The sequence below is a fragment of the Mycteria americana genome, chromosome 2 (assembly GCF_035582795.1).
Source record: "Mycteria americana isolate JAX WOST 10 ecotype Jacksonville Zoo and Gardens chromosome 2, USCA_MyAme_1.0, whole genome shotgun sequence".
Taxonomy (NCBI): Eukaryota; Metazoa; Chordata; class Aves; order Ciconiiformes; family Ciconiidae; genus Mycteria; species Mycteria americana.
In genome coordinates, this window is record NC_134366.1 from 153,236,014 (window position 1) to 153,260,377 (window position 24,364).

At 35.4% G+C, this 24,364-nt stretch overlaps 1 protein-coding gene across 11 annotated transcripts in view; it reads left to right on the plus strand.

The window, feature by feature from the left end:
- RIMS2 (regulating synaptic membrane exocytosis 2) overlaps nt 1-24,364 on the plus strand; it is a 495,218-nt gene that overhangs the window by 257,137 nt on the left and 213,717 nt on the right. For 9 of the 11 annotated variants that reach the window (XM_075495103.1, XM_075495092.1, XM_075495093.1 and 6 more), the window contains exons 7-12: nt 7,950-8,158; nt 9,537-9,656; nt 11,492-11,591; nt 12,412-12,535; nt 17,583-17,629; nt 18,845-18,957. In XM_075495103.1, the coding sequence (XP_075351218.1) occupies nt 7,950-8,158; nt 9,537-9,656; nt 11,492-11,591; nt 12,412-12,535; nt 17,583-17,629; nt 18,845-18,957 (713 nt within the window). Of the gene's footprint in view, nt 1-7,763; nt 7,832-7,949; nt 8,159-9,536; nt 9,657-11,491; nt 11,592-12,411; nt 12,536-17,582; nt 17,630-18,844; nt 18,958-24,364 lie in introns of all 11 variants that reach the window. The other 2 variants (XM_075495098.1, XM_075495101.1) reach the window with 1 other exon arrangement.

Sequence of the window (24,364 nt, forward strand, 5' to 3'; positions counted from 1 at the left end):
AGCCAAGAATAACTGGTTTAGATGTAGAAATCTAAAACTACCTGAGATGAATTCTTGATGTCTCTACTTTTCAGGTGAGGGACACTTCCCTACTTATTACAACACCTGCTAGTATTCTAAGCTCCAAATCAGAAGTCTCTGCTGAATTGTGCATAGTGATTTTCTTCTTAGTGCTTATGACTGTCAAGTTCCTCTGCAGAAGTGTGATTGCACTGCTTAATCTTTGACTTCTCCTAAGAACTGCAGCATTGAATCTCACAAGTGGGTCAAGGTCTGCTTTCTAGGAGATCTGACAAAAGATCTCCCAGATCTTTTGCGTTTATTTATCTGGTTTCCCCAAGACTTCCCAGCCCCTAGCAGTAAGGCTGTTGAGGCCTTTGAGTACAGCTCTTAGCATAGGTGTCACTGATTTGCATAGTCAGGGCTACATGCAAACATCAGAGTGTGGTCCACAGCTTCCTTATCACTAATTAAGATGGATACATTTTTCTCCTGACTACTGCATTTCTCTGTATTTCACATATTAGAAGTCAAGACTGTACTTCATACCTTTACATAAAGAACAGCATCTCTTTTTGTTTTGGTAGGACCAGATACTTCAGACATTTTCTTAGGCTGTTCCAAGTCAAAAGCTGACAAATCCAGACGAATAATTATTTCCAAACAAGAAATATTGAAATGTGTGGTAGGAAGTTTCAAAGCCTGCTATAAGACCTGCAAGAAGCAGCTTCCTTTTGTCATCAGTGCTCAAACTGCATTAGTGACTCTGCTGAAAAATATTTCTGTGCTTTCCATGTGCCAGGCAACTTTGCATTTGTTCCTGCACAAATGCTAGCACATCACAGAAGTGTCCAGAGCTGACAAAGTAATTGTTTAAGCCCTCATATAAACACCTCCAGGCAATTCTGGCTGTGTAGCTCCTCCTTGGAGTCACCGACTGTGTGGGAGTCTAGATGGATAGTATTGCAAACACAGAAGGGAACCTGCTTAAATGAGAGTTCTTCAATAGCTGTAGTCCACTTTCCACTTCTCTCCAGAGTCATTCTGGTATAGGGCTTCACTGGGAGCCTTGCAGTTAAGAAGAGGATCAAGTGACATGGGATTTGCTCTGTTCACTGTAGCTTTATGCTGAAATTCAGCTCGGAAGGGGAAGATACTCACTCAATTGCAAGGCTAAATAATTTGTAGTTTTGAGTAATGGCACATCTGTACAATCATTGGCTCATGTAGTCAGCATGTAGTACGTATTCAGCATGCAGTATGTAGTCAGGTAGACTCCACAGCTTGAAGAATTTAAAATTTTATGACCTGTCCTTTTTGGCAGTGAGATTTGAATTTGAGGAAACGTGTTTTTTATTTTACTTGGTTCAAAGCAAGATGATGTTTTTAGTTTACCAAGGGAAGAACTTCCCAAAGCAAGATGATGTTTTTAGTTTACCAAAGGAAGAACTTCCCAGTTTAGCTAGGTCCTGGTTTAGATAGGAGGGGTGTGGGTCATCCATATATCCTGTGTGAAGGTTTTGGGCACCTTAGAGCATCCCAAATGACTCTGCATGTGTAGAATGGCCAATTAAATTGAGCGTCTTATGTCTAAACTGTTTGGAAGATAAATGGTTTTGGACTTGACCATGAACTTGGACAACACTCAAGAAAGAGGAGACACATACTGTGTAGGTTAGATTCAAATTACTTAATGTCTTTTACAAGGTACTTAAGTACCGTATTTCTGGGTGGAAAAGCTGTTCTAAGAAGCAAAAAATACATAATCAAACATTAAAATAGAAGGGGGGTGGAAACTGCCTGGAATTCTTTTACATGTACACTGTCATTCAAGGTTCCCATTACTATGGGAAGTTCCCATTGCTGCAGGTTCCTGGGTGGAGAAGAAGAAAAGCTTTTCCTCTGCCTATTTGGTTTTGGCTAAAGAAAATGAGCAAAACATACTAAACATTAGTAAGCTTACAAAGGCTTCAGCTTAACACCATTTGTACAGAAAGGCTAGGTCAGTGATGTGATTTTTCTCCCAACCTGATTTGTCCATGCAAGCTTTCCATATACACATAGAGCGCAGTGACATTAATAAGAGCAGACCTCACATATGTCCTTTCTCGTATTCAGCTGCACTCCTGAACTCATGAGGCATCTGAATGCTGTTATAATGCCATTAGCTAAGATTGTATCTTGCTTAGTAATACATTAGTTCCTTTTTCCATGAAAGATGGCTTTGTTATTACGGCTTATATAATTTATCAACAAGGTGACATTTTTTCTGGAGTCATTTCTGCTGCACACCCTAAATGCACATATTCTCAGTAATAAACCATTTGCTGTTGTGGAAGAGAAATATCTGAGAGACCAGAAAGTGCGTTCTCTGGTAGTCAGATTAAAACTACAGTGTCTTTTTTATGGAAAGATTATGGTTTAACAGGTGGGGGTTTTTTATGGAAACAAAGAACGCTGTGTCTTACATGTCTTACTTTTAATTTTACAAGATTTCACAAATCATTTACCCAGTCAAGATTTTAATATTTATAGAACTTGCACTGAAAAATTTATGTCCAGTGATTTTATCGAGTCATTGTACCTCAAAAAAGTGTGGGTGTACTAAGCTGTCCTGGTTTCAGCTGGGATAGAGTTAATTTTCTTCCTGGTAGCTGGTTTAGTGCTGTGTTTTGGATTTAGGATGAGAATAATGTGATAACACACTGATGTTTTAGTTGCTGCTAAGGAGTGCTTATACTAGTCAAGGACTTTTCAGCTTCCCATGCTCTGCCAGGTGCACAAGAAGCTGGGAGGGGGCACAGCCAGGACAGCTGACCCCAACTGGCCAAAGGGCTATTCCATACCATACGATGTCATGCTCAGTATAGAAACTGGGGGAGTTGGCTGGGGGGTAGCGATCGCTGCTCGGGGACGGGCTGGGCATCGGTCGGCGGGTGGTGAGCAATTGCATTGTGCATCACTTGTTTTGTACATTCTTTTATCATCATTATTATTATTTTCTCTTCCTCTGCTGTCCTATTAAACTGTCTTTATCTCAACCCACAGGTTTTACTTTTTTTTCCAATTCTTTCCCCCATCCCACCAGTGGGGGGAGGGTGAGCGAGTGGCTGTGTGGTCCTTAGTTGCCGACTTTGGTTAAACCACAACATGAGCAATACATGTCTGTCATAGAAATGTAATATGGTACAGGGCTTCCTGGGTATATTTTTATAAGTTTAAATATTTTATTAATAATCGTTTGATTGCATTTAATTAACTTTTATAGTATGTAGACCTGTCATTTAGATGATTTAATGCAGTGTTAAGGGCAAAATTGAGGTGACCTACAAGGGCTTTATCATTTTTAATTTCTATGACAATTTTTTTAAACATATAGCTACATATTTTAATGGTAAAAATAATATAGATGTGGACAAAACAGACTTTGGATGGAGTTGTTGCTTATTTTGTTATCATTTTAATTTTAGAATAATTGGTATTTACTGTGAGACACCACTAAATTAAAAAGAAAGTCAGCTTTCTACATCTTGACTGAAAAGGAGAGGGGAAAATAGAACGAGAAGTGGGAGTGCTTTAATTTGGCAACAGGCTCAACTTTGCGTATGTTCCTCCGTGCAGGTTTAGGTTCAGGGCTTACCATTTGATAAAGAGTAGCTGTTGCTGCAAAATAACTGGATCTTTTAAAATGTAAGTAATTTCTATGTGCTAATGCCTCGGGTATGCTGGGCTAAATATGTCTAATCTTGGACACGTATAGTATTTGGATGCACCATATAGTAATACATGGGTGAGAGGACTCTTGGAAACCTTTTCAGTAAGCAGAAGTCAGTTACCCCAGCAGATAAGCCTGGGACCTATGTTTAAACACTTGACCACAGAACCTGGTCCAGGGATCCTTTTAGTCTCCATTACCACTGCTACGGTGAAGAGTGAAAAAGAGTATATGATACCCTGTTCAAATGACATATTAAAAGAAATATTTGGTATTTCTAGTTGTATAAAATCAGTCCAGTAGACTTGCATTCCATGAGAGCTTGAACAGTCCTGAGTACTTTCTGTGATAATTTTGGTATTTTCCTGGATATGTAAACAAATACTTGAGGCTGTGTCAAAATAGTAATTTAGGGTAGTAGGGGTGAAAAGATGATGACCATCTGAATGAGTCACTGAGACCTACTTTATAAGCAGTGGAGGAGAAATAAGACATTTTGGGTATGACAATGGTATGATTTATCTCACCTTGAAGTACACATCTGAAACAGGTCAAATGAACCACAGCTTTAAAAGTTCTGTTTCTCTTCACTGATTGTAGAAGGAACATAGGCTGATTAATTCAGATGTACAGATCTGTACAATAAATGTCCAAAGTTTGGGTAGAAGAAATATAAGTCTGTAGATTCAATTATTTGAAAGTTGTCTGTACAATTTCTCTAACAAGATGTAAAAGGACTTACCTTAAGAGAATTTTTTTTCCCTGAAAGTAGACAGAAATTGGAAGTTCTATAGCAGGAAAATAACAAATGTATTTTATTTTTACTGTATAATGGGAAGTTTTTAAAATTTTAAGTTACACTCCCAATAATTTATCCCTCTCAATAACTTAAATAATATGTGATATCAATAATATCACATATTATTGTGTGCATTTATGTATGTAGATTACTATTTTGGATAGCTCTATTAAAAAAAAAAGGATCCAGAATTTCTTTCTCTAACGGAAGGTCAGTGTGTATGTTTCAAATGTGGGTGTGTGTATGCCAGATTGTTAGAGCTCAACACTGCTCAACATTTGCTCATATAAACAGCTATAAGATGAACTTATATATGTACAGCACATCTGTACTGTAAAGTACAGTTACAGGAAAGCTAATTTAATTTCTGTCTTTGAGTATATGCCTATATGCACATATTGTGGACATGAAAGTAGTAAGTGAAGATTGTACCAGTTTTTGGTGACTAGTTATATGCACATTTGCAGTGGTATATGCATATTTGAATGTGTATATGCTCAGTACATCTCAGAGGCCTCAACTTTTCAATAACTTATTTTCCTATTTTTAAGAAGTTGTTTTCTATGTAGACACACAAGTGAAAGTTCAGTTTGTTAGGAATCTTTGCTCTTGACAAGCTCATGCAAGACTGTATAATTGATATGGGAAAAGTCATGAACAGGAGAGCTGGCAAAGCCATCATGGGTTTCATAAAGTACAGGTAATGTGCTATGTTCACTGTAGAACAGCAAGGACATAACAGCTATGCTCCCGGATTCCTTTCTGGTGACTTCTTTTGGATTATAAGTGGTAGTCAGATTGTTCCTGAGAATTTTAAAACCTTAAAAAATTACCAGTAATTTGCAGTGGTGGATTCTTAATGCCTACTGGTAGATATCTACATTTAAATTTAGTCATTTCAGTGAAAATACACCATTTCTCAGAAATAGTCAGGAATTAGAATCAGTAAGAATGATGAGTTTTAACTGTTCTGCTTATAAAGCCCATTTTATTTCAGTGCTTTGCTCCTAGAATTAGGTACCAAATTATAGGGAACCAAATTACAACTTTTTTAGTCGGACTTTGGTTTTGGGTACAGCAGTTGTATTGATGACACAGAAAAAAACTGCTGGGAAAAAACAGTATGGACTCATGTGCCTTTAGTTCATGCAATTAAAGTTGAGAAGTCATCATTAGTGTAATTAAGTGAGTTTTCCTCACTTAAGATCCATTTAAAAATATATTTTAAAATGAGGATTTGTAAAACAGGCAATATGTAGACTGGAACTCTTGTGATCTGGATATCTCTAAACGTGTATTTGTGCAGTAAAGGCTAGATCTTCATGAGCTCACTGATGATTTCACTCAGTTCCTCTGAAGCAATGTCTTTGGAGACAGAGGTAAGACAGCACTGGAAATTCCATGCCAGCAGTAGCTTTTGCAAAATGTTATTAGCTTTCAGAAGAATATTTCTTTTCCCTTTAGCAGGATAGCCACACTTTTATCTGTAATGTAGTCAAGTTGTTAACTGTCATGAGAAAGCAGTTTTGGTGAGAATTTCCCATTTTAAGATGTTATCTTCCTTTCAAGAATCAAGAAACACAGTTAATACATTTACAGCAGGCCCATTTATTACTTAGAAAATATGAATGAATCAAAACTTCAAAATAATTTCATGAGGTCCCTTACCACTGTTTTTATGAAATCAAAGGATATTTAATATTCTACAATATTTCTGCAAAATGTAAGGAACTAAGTTCAAAGTGTCTTTTTGAAAATAAAACCTTTGTATCTGTACATTTCCTTCTTTAAAATGAAAATGAGGCTTGATTTTTTTTTCCATCTAGCATATGCAAGTCTATATATTAGGAGAAAACAAGTGAAAAAAGATTGTATTCCTCATTGTACATAATATCCCTCTGAGAAGACTATATTTTACTTTTCTAAAGCATGTATTAGCTTTTTGTAGCTTAGTTTTATGGGGTTGTATCCTCAGATAATCTCTGTACAGTTTTCTAGACAAATGTTAAGACTGTGATTAGACTTATTAGTTATATTTCACCAACTTATTGATGTAGTTTCAGAGGAATAGGTTGAGCAATGTCAAAGCAGGATCTGAAGTAATGGAAATAGAAAAAAGTTATTTGTGGTCTGTACTAAAAAGAGCAGAACTACTTTGGTTTAGTGTTCTTTTGGTCATGAAATTCAATAGAAAAGTCAACATTTTTTCCTGCATACAATAGTATCAAAATATTATGTAGCATGTAGTAACAAAAAATTTTTCATGTAACATGTAGTAACAATGGTGGGGAAAAAAAAAAAGAGAGAAATGTAATAATGCAAAATGTGTGGGCATAATGTACAATTTAAAGTAACTACATAAAAGAGAATATTTTATTAAAATACATGAGTCATTCTCCAGGTCTATGGACAGCAGCATTAATTTAGACCTTTTCTTTAAAACTGTTTTTTAAACCTTTCTTCCTACCATGTGTCTGCCATACAGGTTAAATTCTGATTCTATAACATATATATATAAATATTTCGTCAAAACCCTACACATTTATTCCCAGTTATGAAGTACCTGTACTTACTAGAATTCTTCCTGATATTTAACCAGTAGACATTTCTCTGGGAATTTCCAGCAAAGTTAATATGCTTCTTTATCTAAAAATATTTTCTATATTTGTCTTATCAATCTATCATATTTAAGCTTCCTTAAAACACCATCTACTGTATAGCTGAATATAGAGTACCATTGTTTTAAGTATTTTATTGAAGTGATTAGAATAAATACCAGTGTTAGAAAAGCAAAGAAATACATTCCTTAAGACAAAACCATTTCTTTAGATTATGATGAAAACTCATTCCATATTCAAATGCTTTCCTTTCTGGAAATTCTGTTAGGAATACAATACAATTTGCCTTTTCATTTAATTTACTGTAAGTAATTTTATAGAAACAGTTAAAAGCTCTGAAGCAATGATGCTTTACATTGTACATAATGTAATATACAATACGTACACTGTACATAATTTTATGCACATGTAGACACACACAAACGTACCTTCTTCCTCACTGTATTTCATATTCCATGTACTGTGTTGTTGGAGCCTTAGCTTTTTCTTGGAAGCACTTTGCAAGTCCTGCTAGCAGAGGTTATAAATCACGATAGGATTATCAGAAGTCTTTACAATTTTACTGTATCTTTGTCTGTCCTTTCTTTCACCTTTCCTTTACTGCACTGTCTTGTCTGTCTGATTCTCGCAGGAGACATGGATTACAACTGGTTGGACCATACGTCTTGGCATAGCAGTGAGGCATCCCCAATGTCTTTGGTGAGACATGTGGAGCCTTACCATTTAGTTTCCTTTATCATTTCACATTTTCTTTGTTTTATTTACACCTTTGCATGTTTTCTTTTTTGTATCTTTTTTTTTTATTCCACACCTATAGGGGACAGTCAAAGGGGAAAAAGAAAAACTAGTGAGCAGGCAGTTTTGTCGGATTCTAACACCTTATCCGAGAGGCAAAAGAGAATGGTGTGCTTTGGTGGCCACTCTTTGGAAGAGGACTTGGAATGGTCTGAGCCTCAGATAAAAGACTCTGGGGTAGATACGTGTAGTAGCACAACTCTAAACGAGGAACATAGCCATAGCGAGAAGGTACTGAGATTATGGAGCCTGCATTTTAACCTGCTCATTTGGTCTTTGTTTGCTCTCTGTCACTCATTAAAATAGTGCATAAAATAAAAGATAGGGTGTTTCTAGAGACAATGTAGCATTTCTAAAGGTGCAGAAAAGAAAAACAAATGAAAAGTCTCCGCATGCTTGCAGCCTAAGAGAAAAATTGAGAGGCATAAAGGACTGTTGTTCTTATGGTTGCATAATAGCATATCATGGTGTTACCTTCAAGTGTAAAGTAATTAACAATAAGGATTCTACTGATTGGCTTATTTGATTTACTATGTTCAAACTCCTGGGGCTGAAATTAAATTAATAGTTTAAACCCCAGGTGGAAAAGGGAGAAAATTGGGTCTCTCTGCACAGAAAAGTTGTTTTTCTTTTTTCCCTTTCACCGTCATGGTTGTTCTTTTGTTTTGTTGCCATGCCATTTTTGTGCAGTATTGTGCAGAATTAAAGGCTTTGCCATCTGCTTTGGTATTTTTTATTTTTGCTTTCTGTTTGGTGGAGATTATGATAAATCTTTTTAGAGTTATTAGTTGTAATGGGAGCAGATTTGTCTGTGCCTGCTAATTTTGCATGAAATAGAGCATGAAATAGTATTTATCCGTGAAAAAGTGCTATGATTACACAAAATAAAATGTTAAAATTGTATTAATTATGCCAATGTACAAGTATAACTGTGCCCATGTATAGTAATGGAATAATGATGTTCACTGTAACTATGCTTCATATGTGAAGTAATTATTCCAAGAAAGAAACAATACATTTAAATAGAGTAATGACTATACCTTTTAATGTATTCTATAATTTTTAATATACTACTACTGAGAGAAAGTAAAACACTGAAAAAGCTTGTCAGTCTTAGAGAAAACTGACACGTTTGGAATAGCAGAAAAAGAAAAAATGTCTTACATCAAATTTCTGTTTTGAGTTAAACTTCTTTTTTATAAAATTACTATACTTCTTTACTATAAGATTACTATAAAATTATTTTTATACTAGACCTCTACAGTTGTTTTTGTCAGAACTCAGGTGTGATTGTCATTGTGTGTAGACAACTATGTATAGTTGTCTATATCTGTCTAATCATCAAGATGCAAAGATTGTTCTAGATATTTACAAATTGGATTTAGTAAAATAGATAATGTTATTAAATATTAGAAATATATTGTGATGGACTATATGTCCAAATAAATATTTTCCAGAACAGTTTTCTGTCATCCTATTACATTAAATATTAGTGTAATCATAATACTTTCATGGCATTTTAAAAATATATCAGGAAATGAAGTGTATTACTGAAATATTTTTCTTTAAAATTGTATTCACTGTATTTTCCGTTAACACCATATGATAGCATCCAGTAACTTGGCAACCATCCAAAGACGGAGACCGTCTCATTGGTCGGATTTTGTTAAATAAACGACTAAAAGATGGAAGTGTGCCTAGAGACTCAGGAGCAATGCTTGGATTGAAGGTTGGTAATGAATAATTTTGGAACTAACAACTCTCTCAGTTAAACTAGCTACCTTTATAATGAAAGTGTTCTCATATTATATAGTGTATGTATACCAATATCTGTAATGTCTTATTCTCAAATACAATATGGAGACATTTTATATTCAGTTACAAAGAGTAATTTTACAGGGTCCCTGACAGGCTCAAAAAATTGTATTTTTCAGAAAGACTAGACATGTTTTCACAAGTTTGCTGAGAATTTCTGCTCTGCAAGGTACTAATTGCATCCTTGCTGGGCAAGCCAAGCCCTGTCCACTTTCTTCAGTATTGAGCATTGCACCATGCTATAACTTCTGTTCCCCAAAAGAGGGGAGAAATGTGAAAAATAAATTATCTCTTTTGAAGATCTGGGGGACATCTGGAAGTTAATGACATTTCAATCCAGAGCAGAATCTGCCAATAGAAGAGCCTGTTTCTGGATTTTTTTTCCCCTCTGATTGTTTGATTTGCTACATTTTAAATACACAAGACAGAAAATTATTTAGTGTTTATTGTATATTGTCACAAAGTAATGTGTTTGCATCTTTTCGTGATGCAGTACTCTTCAAACATATATATGCTAGCTCATATCTTGATCTCATTTTTGTGTGATATTATTATTTGCAGTTCCAGAAATACAAGAATGAGAATGAATTACACAGTAAAAGAAACAAGCATGCATTTATTTTGAATCAACGTCCTTGTTGTGAGAAAACATTAAGAAGTTTGATTAATTCTCCATTCTCTATTTAGCACGACACTGACTTCACTTTGAGTACACAGATTAGGCTATAGTCATACACTGTAAATAGGGATTAAATCAGTGTAGTTACGTATAAGATATACTAACATGCTTTGGAAATTTTTAAATTTTTTATTTAATTGACAAATTATGGTATTTTGGAGTTGGTGGAGAAGGCAGCTGAGCATCACTTTAGGTATGTGTGTTACTGTCTTAATGTCAGAAAATGCAAGTGAAGAGACTAACAGTGCCACACTGTAGTATTTTTTGTTTAAACTTCTATGTATAAAATTCTAAAATCTTCTGTTATAAAGATGAACTCTTCACTGAGATTCATGAATAGCTTAGACTCAAGAATAACTACTTTTTAATCTCTATAGATATCTGAAAAGAGTAATTTTCAGCAGTTATTCCTGACCTGAATTTTCAAATATTTACATTATTGAAAGTAACCTAAGCTGGATTTAGTATTACAAATTTTAAATCCCAATATGAAGACTTTTAAGAAACCTTAAGAATTTGAAGATTATGCAGTTATAACTGACTCTGATATTTGAATCTCCTGATTCTAAGATTAATGGTAAGGTCAAACCTGTTGGTTTCCTGTAGAGAAATCTTCAGTATGACAAGTATTTTCATCTGACTTGCCCAGCCAAACTGGTTTTGATTAATTGATAGAGACGTTTGGTGCTTAGTGTGAACATCATGAGTTCTGTTACATTAATATATCTGTTTTCAGTTAAAAAGTATTGAAGTAAGCAGCCTAATGACCAATACCTTACTTTTTTTGGGTGGTAATTTATAATACAGTGAAATACCATACATATATTTGCTAAAGTTTAAAAGCTTTAGCATTCTGTATTTGCATTGTGTTTAAATTACACAAATAGCCAGAATAGGTACAAACATAACCTGTCATAGCCAAAATTGTGTGATGTTTTTTTCAAGTGTATGTGTCTTACCTGGGCTACCTGAAAACCAAGGAAATAATTTAATTCTTCTTTCTGTTGCCAGAACATTTAAGTCATTTAAAATAATTTTCGTTCTATGAAAATACTTCCTCTTTGAAACAGGTAGTAGGAGGAAAGATGACTGAATCAGGTCGACTCTGCGCATTTATCACCAAAGTTAAAAAAGGAAGCTTAGCTGATACAGTGGGGCATCTTAGACCAGGTATGTATCTACTATAGATCTATATTGCTGAATTGCTTTTCTAAAGGTGATAACAAACAAGCGAGTTTAATTAGATGTGAAATTGTTAAATAGGTGTGATGAACTACTGCAGAATTCAACCTGACATTAAGTTACTAGATTATTGACATTATTGCTTTTGTAAAATATATAAATTCTCATGTTGTTAAAAATAATATTTTAACATTTTATTCACATTTTTGTACTCAAAATAATATTCCACTGGTGTCCTGCCCAGTCGTTTTGTGGTGTATATTTTGTTTAGAGCAAACAAAGCTATTACAAATGTGTCAACAGAACCAGCTCGGCTAAGAAACTGCTTCTATCCCCACATGCAAACCATGGATTGCTAGATTGGAGAATGTGCAAGAAATAGAAACTGTTAACGTAAGAACTTTCTGAGCCTTAAATACTAAACTTGTAGAGGTAAATGGATCTGCAAAATAGTAAGTTGATGAGATATGCTCTTTTAAATATCTGCATTTTCTAAAGAGCATGTTGGGGTTTCTTTTAAGCCACAGCTGCCAAAGCGAGTAAGAGCTACATCTATTTCAATAGGGGTCCTACTTGGACCCCTTCAATAGAGGTCCTATGATATTATTGTTTCACTGAACTTTACATAGTTGAAGTTGAGCTGCAGAAAACCTTTAATACTCAGGGTTTTCCTGTATGGAGGACTCCAAACTTGTTCTATAACACAAGTTTCACAATTCAGTAAACCAACAGTAGAAGGGCTTAAATTGTCATTGTAAGTACAGTTCACAGCAGATGTCCTAAGAGAGTGTTATTACTGAAAATATAGGTGATGAAGTATTAGAATGGAATGGAAGGCTACTACAAGGAGCCACCTTTGAGGAGGTGTATAACATCATTTTAGAATCCAAACCTGAGCCACAAGTGGAGCTTGTCGTTTCAAGACCAATAGGGTAAGTAATTTTGTAAATTTTTATATTAAATATGATGAAAATGTTGCTAAATTTCACTTTTAGGGCAGAGTATATTGAACAGATTCATAAACATTGTAAACAGTAAAACTGTATGCAAAATTCTGTAAACCAAACGCATAGCTAGAATGATAGATCATGCCAGTAAGTAGAAAGAGCTGGTGTGAAAACCTGTATTCTCTGAGAGAGTTCCAGGCATTATCTTCTAATATGGTCAAAAATAGGTTCCCTTCTATGGTTGTTTGGTTGGTGACCCAGCCTATATTGGCTCTAAAACTGTGGTTATACTCTTTGGTGTTGCAATTCTTGATTAATAACTTGACTCTTGGTTTTTATTTCTCCATTCCCATTTTTATATAATATATAAAATTATATATTCATATTTGGTCTATGAACTGATGATGAACTCTATTTATTGAGGATCTGCAATGTAGAATTTTGCCCAGAATACAGTATGCTAATGACATAATCAATACACTTTGGAAAGTCTCTAATCTACATTCTAATCATCTTCATCTATGAAATCTATTAAAATATTGCTTGTTATCTACAGAGAACATATCTGAATGAATAGCTAGCACTAGTGCTTGTCTAAACTTTGTGGCACTTTTTCTTTGGTGCTTTACATTGCCCAGTTTTCTTAACTTTCAGACCTACCTCTCAATGTCTAAACTTAAATTTTTCTTGCATAGCAATAGGGCATTTCTAGTTGCTTTGTTATATTAGACTGCAAATACTTCCTCTTCTTCATCTGTTCTTTTTCTTCCAAGTTCCTACAGCCTACAGTCACATCCATCCTTTTTTTACTTCTCCATTGGAAGTTTCATAGCTGATCACACCAGGGCTGTGAAGAGAGGGATGCTTGTCACTGAATTTGAAGATGCTTACAGTTGTTAAGAATTTTCTCTTTTCCCCCACAGAATTTATCATGATATATATGACACAACTGGACAGGTTGCTAGGTAATCTCATCTAAGCTCCCTTTTCCACGTGAGGTTGGACCAGATGGTCTTTCAAGATCCCTTCCAACCTGGGCTGTTTTATGATTCTATAATTATAATTAATTATAATTAGTAAATATATTTATCCCTTTATTTTGTATAAGATGCACACAGTTATCTTACCTTCATACAAGAAAGCATGGGTAACACAACAACTAAAAATTAAGAAGTACTAAAAAAAATCTAGAACGATATAATCTGAGGATGGAATTTCAGTAAGGATAATTTGTTATGGGTTCAGCTATAATAGGAACTTACTGTGTTTGACGCATCAGGAACTTAATGTGTAGGAACTTAATTTGGTTTGACAATTTTAAACGATCTTGATAATAACAAAAACTGCTTTATCTTGTCAGTGAGATGAAAGGTTATCTCATCTCCTACGTACATATTGAATTGCAACCCCTTTCGGGTAAAGGCTGTATCATCTGTCTTATCCTTAAAAACCTTTGCATAACTTGGGAGTTGTAGGTATAATAGTAATGCTAAGGGACAGACTACATTGCTAGAAGAATATTGTCTCAGGAAAGGAGGTTTCAAATTCATTTCATACAGGTGTAAGATCTCTCATAGTTTTTCTCAAACAGAAGTTTATAGAAAAAGTTTCAAGGAACTGCTCACATCTTGAAAATATTCATTTTTTTCCTTTTTCTGCATTCTCTTCATTGTGCGAAACCTCTGTATTCTTTCCTGTGCTTTTATATTTATTGTCTGTTGTTTACCTTCCTTATCATCATGTCTTCTTTTACGTTACCATGTGCTCCACTTGCTGTCACTAGAGCAGCTCATCTATAATTCCTTAAAGAAAGTGATGTGGGCTCTCAAGACGCCTTCTTCAGCATTAACTGCTTGCCACATAGTCTGAAGAACTGAGCCAGATCAGGGCTAAAAAAGTTGTTCTGTGTACTTGATTCCCAGTGCCTTTTTGCAGTGGATGTAAAAGAGGGTTTTCACCTCCAAAACTCCAGTTACTAATCTGAACGGGTTTATAACTGAAGTCTCAGTGATGAATACTTTCTGCAAGTTGGTAAGGTTTTAGATTCTGGTTAGATGTATGTAACTCTTCCGATTTTGGTATTAACAATATAACTTGAGAAATGTTTCTCATGAGATTTGAGCTGATGAACTGGTGAACCATATTATCTTCTCAGTTTAGGAGATTTCTGGTCGTAATCAAATGGACGATAGAAATTAATATCTTATGCTTGCCCAAGGAAACATAACACCATAGGTCTGTGTTCTGCCCCAGGGAATAAAGTTTCAATGTATTTAAAATCATTAAAAGTTCAGATTTACCTGAAGTGGTAATTATTTTGATTAGAATAATTGATGGCCACTTGAAGGATTTCACTTTTGCTTTGAGGTATATCCTATTACTTATAAAGAGAGTCTCTTGGTGGTTTCATGGCAATGCACTAACTCATGCCAGAAATCTTCAGACAGTTACTGGCAATTAACTTAGTTGAGAAAGAGAACCTGTTGTCATATCCTCATATTCTGAATACAAAACCAAATTCCAGTAAACATGATTGTTAGTTCTTCTTCATTTTATTATGGGCTGACTGCTATGAAAACTGAAGATGGCAAGCTAAGCTGATAAAGGAAGATAAAATGGAAAGTTCCTTTTAAAAAAATGATCATACCATTTTGGCATGCAATTTATCCCTTTTTCTATCTTAAAATAAAAATTGATGGCCAAGTTGCTATTTCATGTGAGCTGGCTTTTTCTTATACGCAAGAACTTACCTATTTTCTGCTTTCTAATTCTCAGAAATAGTTATTTTAAAATGCATGTTATTTTCATAGTTACTACTGTTTTGAATTTGGAAGGAATGATGCATTGTGTTTTATTAATTATTCTATACAATCTGCTTGCAATGGAACATATCTTAAAATGTAAAGAGATGCCTAAAAGTACTTCTGCTTCTCCTACATCTGTTTATCTCAGTGAGAGCTCCTTGTAAGAAATACCATTCACACTACTGTGAAATACTGGAATCTGTATGCTTTAGGAACATAAATGATAGTGTTCAAAGCTTTCAAGTTTATTGTTTTAGCTATCTATAGAAAACTCGTGTTCAATCTGTTCATAATGATACATGTTTTCAAGGGTTTCTTCTCAAAATCATACGATAGAAATACTTTTCTAAAATTACAGGTTAGGTTCAGGAGTGTATTTCTGAGTAAAGTAAAAGGCGAGTATTGGGTCCCTTTATAAGTTCTACAGTTATCAAATATGCAAACTTAAATATTTACTTCTTCAATAGCCCCTGTAAGTTTCCAGCATGTTTTGCTTACTAACAACAGAGACAGTGATTTTTTCTTGTCTACAGTGGGCAGTTACACCCGTTGCATGCCTTCTGATTAATTTGCAGTATTGGGTACTGTGCATCAATTCACTTGGAAAGACTCCTCAATCTGTTTAGTAAAGCTATCTTTCTAGTGAGTCTTGAAAAATGTTTGGAAACCATATACCAAAAAGGAACTAGATAAGTTTTATTTATATATAGTACAGACTCTTTTTTTCATTGTATGAGACAGTAGATATCACTGAAAGCATTTTTAACTTTCCCTTCCTTTTCACATACCTTTGTGGTGGGTTGACCTTGGCTGGCCACCAGACGCCCACCCAGCTGCTCTCTCCCTCCCCCTCCTCAGCAGGACAGGGTGAGAAAATAAGACGGAAAAGCTCGTGGGTCAAGATAAGGATAGGGAGATCACTCAACAATTACCATCATGGGCAAAACAGACTTGACTTGGGGAAGATTAATTTAATTTATTAGGCATTAATAACAGAATAAGATAGTGAGAAGTAAAAACAAAGCTAAAACCACCTTCTCCTCACTTCCTTTCTTCCCAGGCTCAACTTCATTCCTTTGTTCCTGACTCTTCTACCTCCCCCCGCCGAGTGGCGCAGGGGATGGGGAATGGGGGTTGCAGTCAGTCCTCCTCCCCCTCCTTCTTCTCTGACATTGGTGTCTGCAGGGATGTTTCTCCCATGGTTTTTTTCCTCTTCTCTCTCACAGCTGCTGCACAGCTTTTTTTATCCTTTCTTAAATATGTTATCACAGAGGCACCACCACCTTGGCTGACAGTCTCAGCTGTGCCCTGCGGTGGGTCCCTTGGAGCCGACTGGAACCGGCTGGAACCGGCTGTGTCCGGCATGGGGCAGCCCCGGCCTCTCCTCACAGAGGCCGCCCCTGCAGCCCCCACTGCCAGCGCCTGGGCACTGACACCCAATGCAGCCTTGAAGAAACCAACTGCACTGAAACACACATCATGATTTTAAATATTGTTCTTGCTGTGACTCAGAGCTGAAGCTCTTCGTCTTGCTTGGTTTTGCTCCAATACCAAAATGATTTATTAGCATATTGATAGTTTTTATTAGCATATAGTAATGTTTGCCCCTTATAGGAAGAATATGCTCCTTTGGGGGGTGAGTGGGCGTAATGAGGTATTTAGTCATTGCGACTGAGTTCTTTAAAATTACATAGCTGTACACACAATTTAATACAGGTGATGCAACATCTCATGTATATGCAAGTATGCAATTTTGCCAAATGAGATTGCTCATCTTATTTAGTCATGGAAAAGGTAAGATTGTCCACATTTGGGGGTCAAGGACAGTAAAGGACATATTGGGATAGCCATTATTGGCAGTCTAATATGTTTGAGTGAGGGTCCAATAAATTTAATTAATGTATAATTTCATAATAAAATCTACTACTCACAGTTTTAGTCTACCATTAACTCTGAGATTGCTCCTTTTTTTATTTGCTGAATTATTTTATTTGTGATTGCGCAACCTCTCTCCTGCATTCACCAAACCACTTGTTCTGTAGGCTTTAATTTGCCACTGAAATTATTTTGGATAAAAGATAAATCTTCCCGATGGCTGAAGACAGCCAGTAGATCATATGCCTTTCCTGAGGCATTCCATGGTGGCTTGAGAAGTGTTACAGTGTAACTGAAATTTGAATATGCTTGTTAGATAAAGGATCAGCCTGTCTTACTTTTCCTGATTTCAGGGACATTCCCAGAATACCTGACAGCACACATGCACAGCTGGAGTCCAGTAAGTTTCAATTGTGGGGTAGGAAAATCTTCTCTCTCTTTTATGTAAGCACAAATAGATTGAAAAATGTCATCTGCAGTCAGTATAGCTCTCGTCCCTTTGTCCGTATTTGTCTCAATATGTCATCTTACTGTATTATCTATATACCTTTGTTTAATAATAAACTATCAAAAGCCAGGATATTTTGATTTAGGCTTGACATTTGGTTATAAGGTTAGGCTCTTTTTGATTGAAAAGAAAAGCATAATTCTAACTGATATACAAGAACATTAATAGTAATTTTTAATTTTCTGTTTTGTTGTTTTGCATTTCAGTTGAACCTTATAAACTAAAAATGGGGATGAAATGTTCTTTGTTTACAACCTGAGAGATAGCTACTTTGAAATCAGTATAATTCTGCTTTATTAAAATCATTCAGCACTCTTTAAATTGGCGAAACCAGTATTTCGTGTGGGGAAAAATAACTTGGTTTTTGGCTTAGATCTGATAAGATGGATTTCAGCCTGGAGTTATTTTTTATCATTGTTTTAGAAATCTTTTATAATAGAAGCCATCAATAAATGCAGTGGCATAAACTTGATTATAATAATATGAAAAACTCCTCCAATAACTTTTCACTGATGAGCCAAGTCTTAAAATAAAATCCATTTTATGTTTTGAGATGTGGAATGTCTTTTGTATTTATAAAAATACTTTACTTTCACTCTATGTTTTATATGTCAAAACTTGTGCTCTGTCAGTTTGCAGGCCTTGTAGATTTGAAATAAAATGCACAAAAAACATTACATGCATCTTGATGTTTTTGTAAAAATCTAATTAAAAATTAGTCTGATTGTACAAGATAATAAGTGCCCTTCAGAAGACTGAATTCCTTTGACCACAGTGGTCAAAAGAAAAAGTAACTTTACTATTTAGGAATTTTGGGCCTTCAAGTCACTGACAAAATCACAGTCAGAATAATCTTAATAAACTATTTTTCATTCTATATGCTTCAGTTGACATTTGGCAGCTATAATAAACTTGGAAAGCTTTTGATTGCATCTGAGCACCAAAAGATTGGGTATCATTATTTGGTAATTTCAAATAGATTAAAAAGTGATATTTATAACAACTTTATTGTATGTTTGGTTATATTTGTACAATTTTTCTTTAAAGAACATTGTGAAAAATGCGTAAGTGCTACTATTTATAAAATATTTTTATTTATAATTACAGGTTCTAGTTCGTTTGAATCTCAAAAAATGGACCGACCTTCTATTTCAGTGACTTCTCCTATGAGTCCTGGCATGTTAAGGGACGTTCCACAGTTCTTGTCTGGACAACTTTCAGTATGTAAACATTTCATTAATATTAATGTTGTGCTTTTTGCAGCATATACAACTCTCACTGCAGAGTGCAAACTACCTCTAACATACTTTTCTTGTTAAACTAGCTGCATTTTTTGGTTAATGCTATATATCTCAGTTTAAGCAGGGCCATAGTCTTATAAGGACATTCCTTTTTATTAGCTTTTGGAAATTTTTTATAAGTTGAATTAGATCTATATACATATATTTATCTAGTAAGCTAGACTGGTAGTGTCAAATTTTCAGAAAGGCCTAATCTTGGCCTCCTGTTATGTTTGTGTCATTGAGTGTATACCCTTTTTCAACTGTAACACTTACATGTACAGTTGGTAGATTTTATTAGCTGTATGCTTAGGCATTAATATTGCTTATTTCTTATGCACTAGCTTTCATATATACCTTTCCCTAGATATCCCTTTGATTGTTTACTAATGTATTCTTTGTACTGGTGTTACTCACTTTTGTTCTTCACTCTCATTGAGAACAAAGTTCATCACATGAATATTTTCTTTAAAAGGGTAATTTTTTGTACTAAACTGAAGAACTTGGGTTTTGTATGCCTTTCTGTGTCATTTACAACTCCAAAGTGTGATTTTTCAAAAGTGCTCTGTTGTGGCCTGGTACACGTTGAAAAGGAGAGGAAAGTGGAATGGAAGCAGTGGAAAACTGGTGTTAAACAAGTTTGAAAATGTCACATTCATATTTCTTCCAAGTTGTTTATGTTAAGATAATGAGTGCTCCATAAAAAATATGCACAAAATCTTAGCAGACTGTTTATAGGTCTTACAGAAATGGTTTATGGTATTGATAGAGGAGAGAAAGAACTATTTTTCTGTCTGTTCAGCAGCCATGTTGGCTCCATTTTGCAATGCATGAGACATTATTTGTTTTGCTCATCAGACCAGCCATCTACCATATGTAATTTTTAATTTTCTGTAACTGTTGTACTTACTTAACTACTTTCAAAGACTCAGTCCTTTGGATAAATGGAAAACTAGAAATCTTGACTGTAGAGTGCAGAATGCTTTGCACAAACTACAATGACAAGGGAACATCAACATGAACTGTCAAAATACACAGACTGAAGTTTCTAAAAACCAATTTAGTTTTACAAGACAGCAAAAATTGTTGATAGTGGAAACAGGGGGGAAAGAAATCTCTTTTGGCTAAACCTCATAAAAGATTAGGCTGTCAAAAATTTTGGTTCCTAGCTCCCAGCATGAAATTCAAGATCCAGAGTTAGCTGCTCCAACATCCAATGCACACACTGTGGAATGATGATCCAAATAGGAACCACACAGAACTGACTTCCTCACTTTCTCATTTTCAGAAACAAAATCTTCAGGAGTTTAAGATTAAGATTTATTAGTAAAGTCAGTAAGTCTGTTGATTTTGTGGTTTGATAGGATATTGCAGTTTGAGGTGCATAAGAATAGTATCAGGAGATTTGGATGTATATTCTAATTTACTGAGAATAACAGAATTCGCAAGGTTTTATATCTCAGAATGGCATATAAATTAAGTGTTTAACTCAAGAAGGCATCATTCTTATTTTTAATTATTTTTTGCTTGTTTCAAGATATAGATGCCTTTATTAATAATTTTATAGCATTTCTTTCCATCTAAGGAAACCAAATAATGTTAGGAGACATTTGAAGATCTTTCCTACGTTTGTCCTCCCTTATGTACTGTTTGCAATTGTATACAATACTCCCTACTACACAATATCCTTGTTACCCTCAGAGAGCAGCTGATGTCTGAGAATGCACAGCTCCAGTTGACTGACACTGAAGTCAGAAATGCCAGTAACTCTCTAAGTTGAAGTCCCACTGTCTCAGTGTAGACACCTAACATTATTAGACAGTTTGAAAATCTGGACACTTACCTTACCTCACCAGCTAATGAAAAGTTGGAAATAGCTGTATTTCATGTTTATCATGTTAATGGCACAACCCAGCTCCTGCTGCTGTTGACTCAAGGCTTTGGGAGGCTAGGACTAAACCTTTTGCTTTGTGAGGAAGGGTGGCTGTCACAATGTCTGAAGATGGTATGGATAGATAGCAACATGGCACCTAACTGGGCACATTGAAATATATTTTTAGAAAAACATGACTTTAAGAGAATTGAAGTATTCTACAGGAACAGTTTTTTCAAAACAGTAAATATCTGTAGTTTCTTTTTGATCTGATATTTTAAGTTCGTTTTGAAAAATCACAATTTTTTTGACTTTTCATGTTTGGGGCTTTATGTGTCTTGAAGGTAGTGCAATTAATAGTTTTTCTCTCACTTTTTAAAATTTTTGTTTCCCATTTTATAACTTTAAAAAGCTTTGAAACTTTGGAAGAGTTAGTGAAAAAAACAACTCTTGTAGAGTTGGAGATGTTTTGAAAAATTAGAATGGATTATGAGATTTTCTAATTTTGGACTTTTAGCAAAGGTGAATTAATAGGGAAAAAATCAATTTTAAAAATCTCCTCAAGTTCCAAGAAATATTTTAGTTTGAACACTACAAAATATATGAGCTTCAGTATTTTGGTTTTCCATGTTTTTAATCTGCTCTTTTCTGACAGAACAGTTGATGGAACACTCATTTGTTCCGAATAGCTGAGTGAGATGGAAATGGAAGGAAATACTAAATTACAAATGTAATTGGGAATGTGCTCTTTATGGTGAGTGCCTGGGCAGGAGAATAACTGCAGAGCCCTGGCAGTAGATGAGAACAGGATGCTGTTCTTTGTGGACGTGGAGGGTCAGTTGACATTCTGGGTGATGGTAGCTGAATTCAGACAGGTGTGCTGAATCTGAGGGAATGGATGATAGGCAAGATTTTGGAAGTGTTTTCTGTATTTTCTGTAGTTTCAGACAATACCATGTAGTCCTGATGGGCCGTTGTTAGGGCAGGTGTAGTTAATGAGCTCTGAAATACAAGAGTTGTGGGCAGAAGTGGAGATACGTACAGTTTGGGTGGAGATCTGAAGTATTTGAATAAATACTTGCATATATGCATCCTTATTCAGACGGTGCTACAGATCCTTCAAGGCTTTTTATACTAATAGTGTTCTGGAATTGATTTCTTTATGTTCAGTATGGTTTTAGCCAGTTTAGCTGCAGTGATGCCTCTCTATTATTCAGGGATCTCCTTGTCTGTCTGTTCAATCTTCCATGTTTTCCTCTGTATTGGCATTGGTCTGTGTACCTGTTTTATTCTGTTGAGGTTACAGTGACACTCCAGAGCTGGCTAATAGGATTTCCCATGAAGCAAACCATCTCACATAGCTAGGAAATCTTCTTTCCATTACTAACTATTCTGCTCAAATACATATTTAATTGAAAAAATTATGTGCAGCTACAGTAAACTATTGTTTGTTATAATTTACTAAGGTATAGAATTAATTTTTCTGTATTCTGTGCAGTTTATTTTATTGCATTTTTGATCCACATCGTTCTCCCAGGGGAGTATCTGACTGTTATTGCAATTATCGTTTTATTATTATTTGCTTTGTCTGGTTCCTGTTTCTGTGGTTTTTCACTGATTTGTTTTTCCTTTAATATAATTTTGAAAAAGTCAGTATTCTTTATGTGTTGGTGCTCTTCACTTCATTACTGCATTCTGGCTACTTTTTCAATACTGCATGAAAAGTATAACTTGGAATGCTTTTGCAATAGTTGGTTTAGAGACTGATAACATGACTAGAAGACTGTGTAAATGGATACAGGTATAAAATGACAATATTTCGTTTTTGTACTGGTGGAAATTCTAACAGAAAAGGGCTGTCATTTATAAAATTAATCTATTTCCTTGTACAGCTGAACCACAGAACCACTCCAATAGATTTTCCATACATATTCAGTTTATAAGCAATAAAATACAGGTATATTTATTATAGTTGTAATATCTGTAGCATATTAGAAAGCAGATATTGTACATTGTGAAGGACATAATATGTCAGCATATTGGGGGGATGAGATCAAGTATGAGACATGCTTCCCTTCTCCCTTTCACCTTTTCCTTTTCCCCTTTCTTTTCTCCCCTTTCTACCTCTACACAAGTAAATTGCTGTTGCTTTAATGTCAAAACCTGGGAAGTTCTAGGTAGTGCACACAATGTGCTTATTGCCCTCAATTTTCCAAGGCAGAATATGGCAGGTGAGGGTCCTTGGTGCATGGTGGGAGATATTCTACCCCTTTTAGAGTTGTGATATTCTGGAATATCTGTATTTCTCTTGTAATACAGAGCAGAAGCAAGCTGAAGATCTACTTTTATTGTACGTGAGTAGGTCACATTCTGGCACCCATACGTTGGGCTATGCAGTACTGCCTGTGCAGCATGGGGGATAGCGTACAGCTGCTGCACCTCACAGAGCACAGGAGCACATCAGACAAAACCCGTGATCCAGACTGTCAAATTTTCTTACATATCCTCTTGCTTTGGTGTGAGAACAGATTACTTCACACATTTTAAGGAACAGATTTCTCCAGCATCTGTGCATGCCAAGTAAGCAAAGAGGGTGGCAGAACCATCATCACACTGCCTGTCTCCATACTTTGAGTACATTTCTTACGGAAGTGAATATTGAGTAGTAGCTTCTTTCCGTCACTTTGAAATAGATCAATAATCTCAGGAGAACCAAGCAGGGAGGTAAAGGAGATACAAGTCTGTCAGGTTGCTCTGATTGTTGTGACCTACTTCCATGCTCCTCTTCCCCCACTCACTGGCCTTCTGAGGTATCAACATGTGCTCCTGTTCCTGTCCATTCCTCATACTTGGTGCCATTTCTGTGCCGCTCCATTAGCTGTTGCTCTAAGCTGAAGATGGAGAGTGGTTTGTTGGAGTTCATAGCTAGTCCAGGAACTTAGGAGCGTTGCCTGTACTGATGTAGCCTTGATGTAGCCACTGGAAGCCACAAGGCTGTATGTGGTCTGAAGTGTTACATCACAAAAATATGAGTTATAAATGCATCTATGTGTGCAGTGCAACTACTGAGTTTGCTACATGCTCTAGATCCCATTCCATGCAAGGGTTTTCTGTATATACCATATGTCATTTCTGTCATGATTGCTAGAGAACTGAAATACATCAGTTGTACCTTCCCCCATGTAATGCTAATACCAGATAGCACTAACTTTCTTTTAATCGTTTTTAAAGTATTTAGGAGGGCTTTTTATAGAAATGCCTCTTAAAGTTGCAGAAAAGAGAAAAGCTTTTACTTTACTTGCTTTACTCTAGAAAGCAACCAAAGCTGTCAGTGCATGAACTGTACTTGTTTCTGTCTCTGAATATGCATCTACAATCTTCCTGAAAGAGATGATCAAGCTGAACTTAGGTTTCTACCCCACTTTTAAATCACACTTTGCTGACCTGCTCCTTTTGTTAATGTTATTTCTAAAT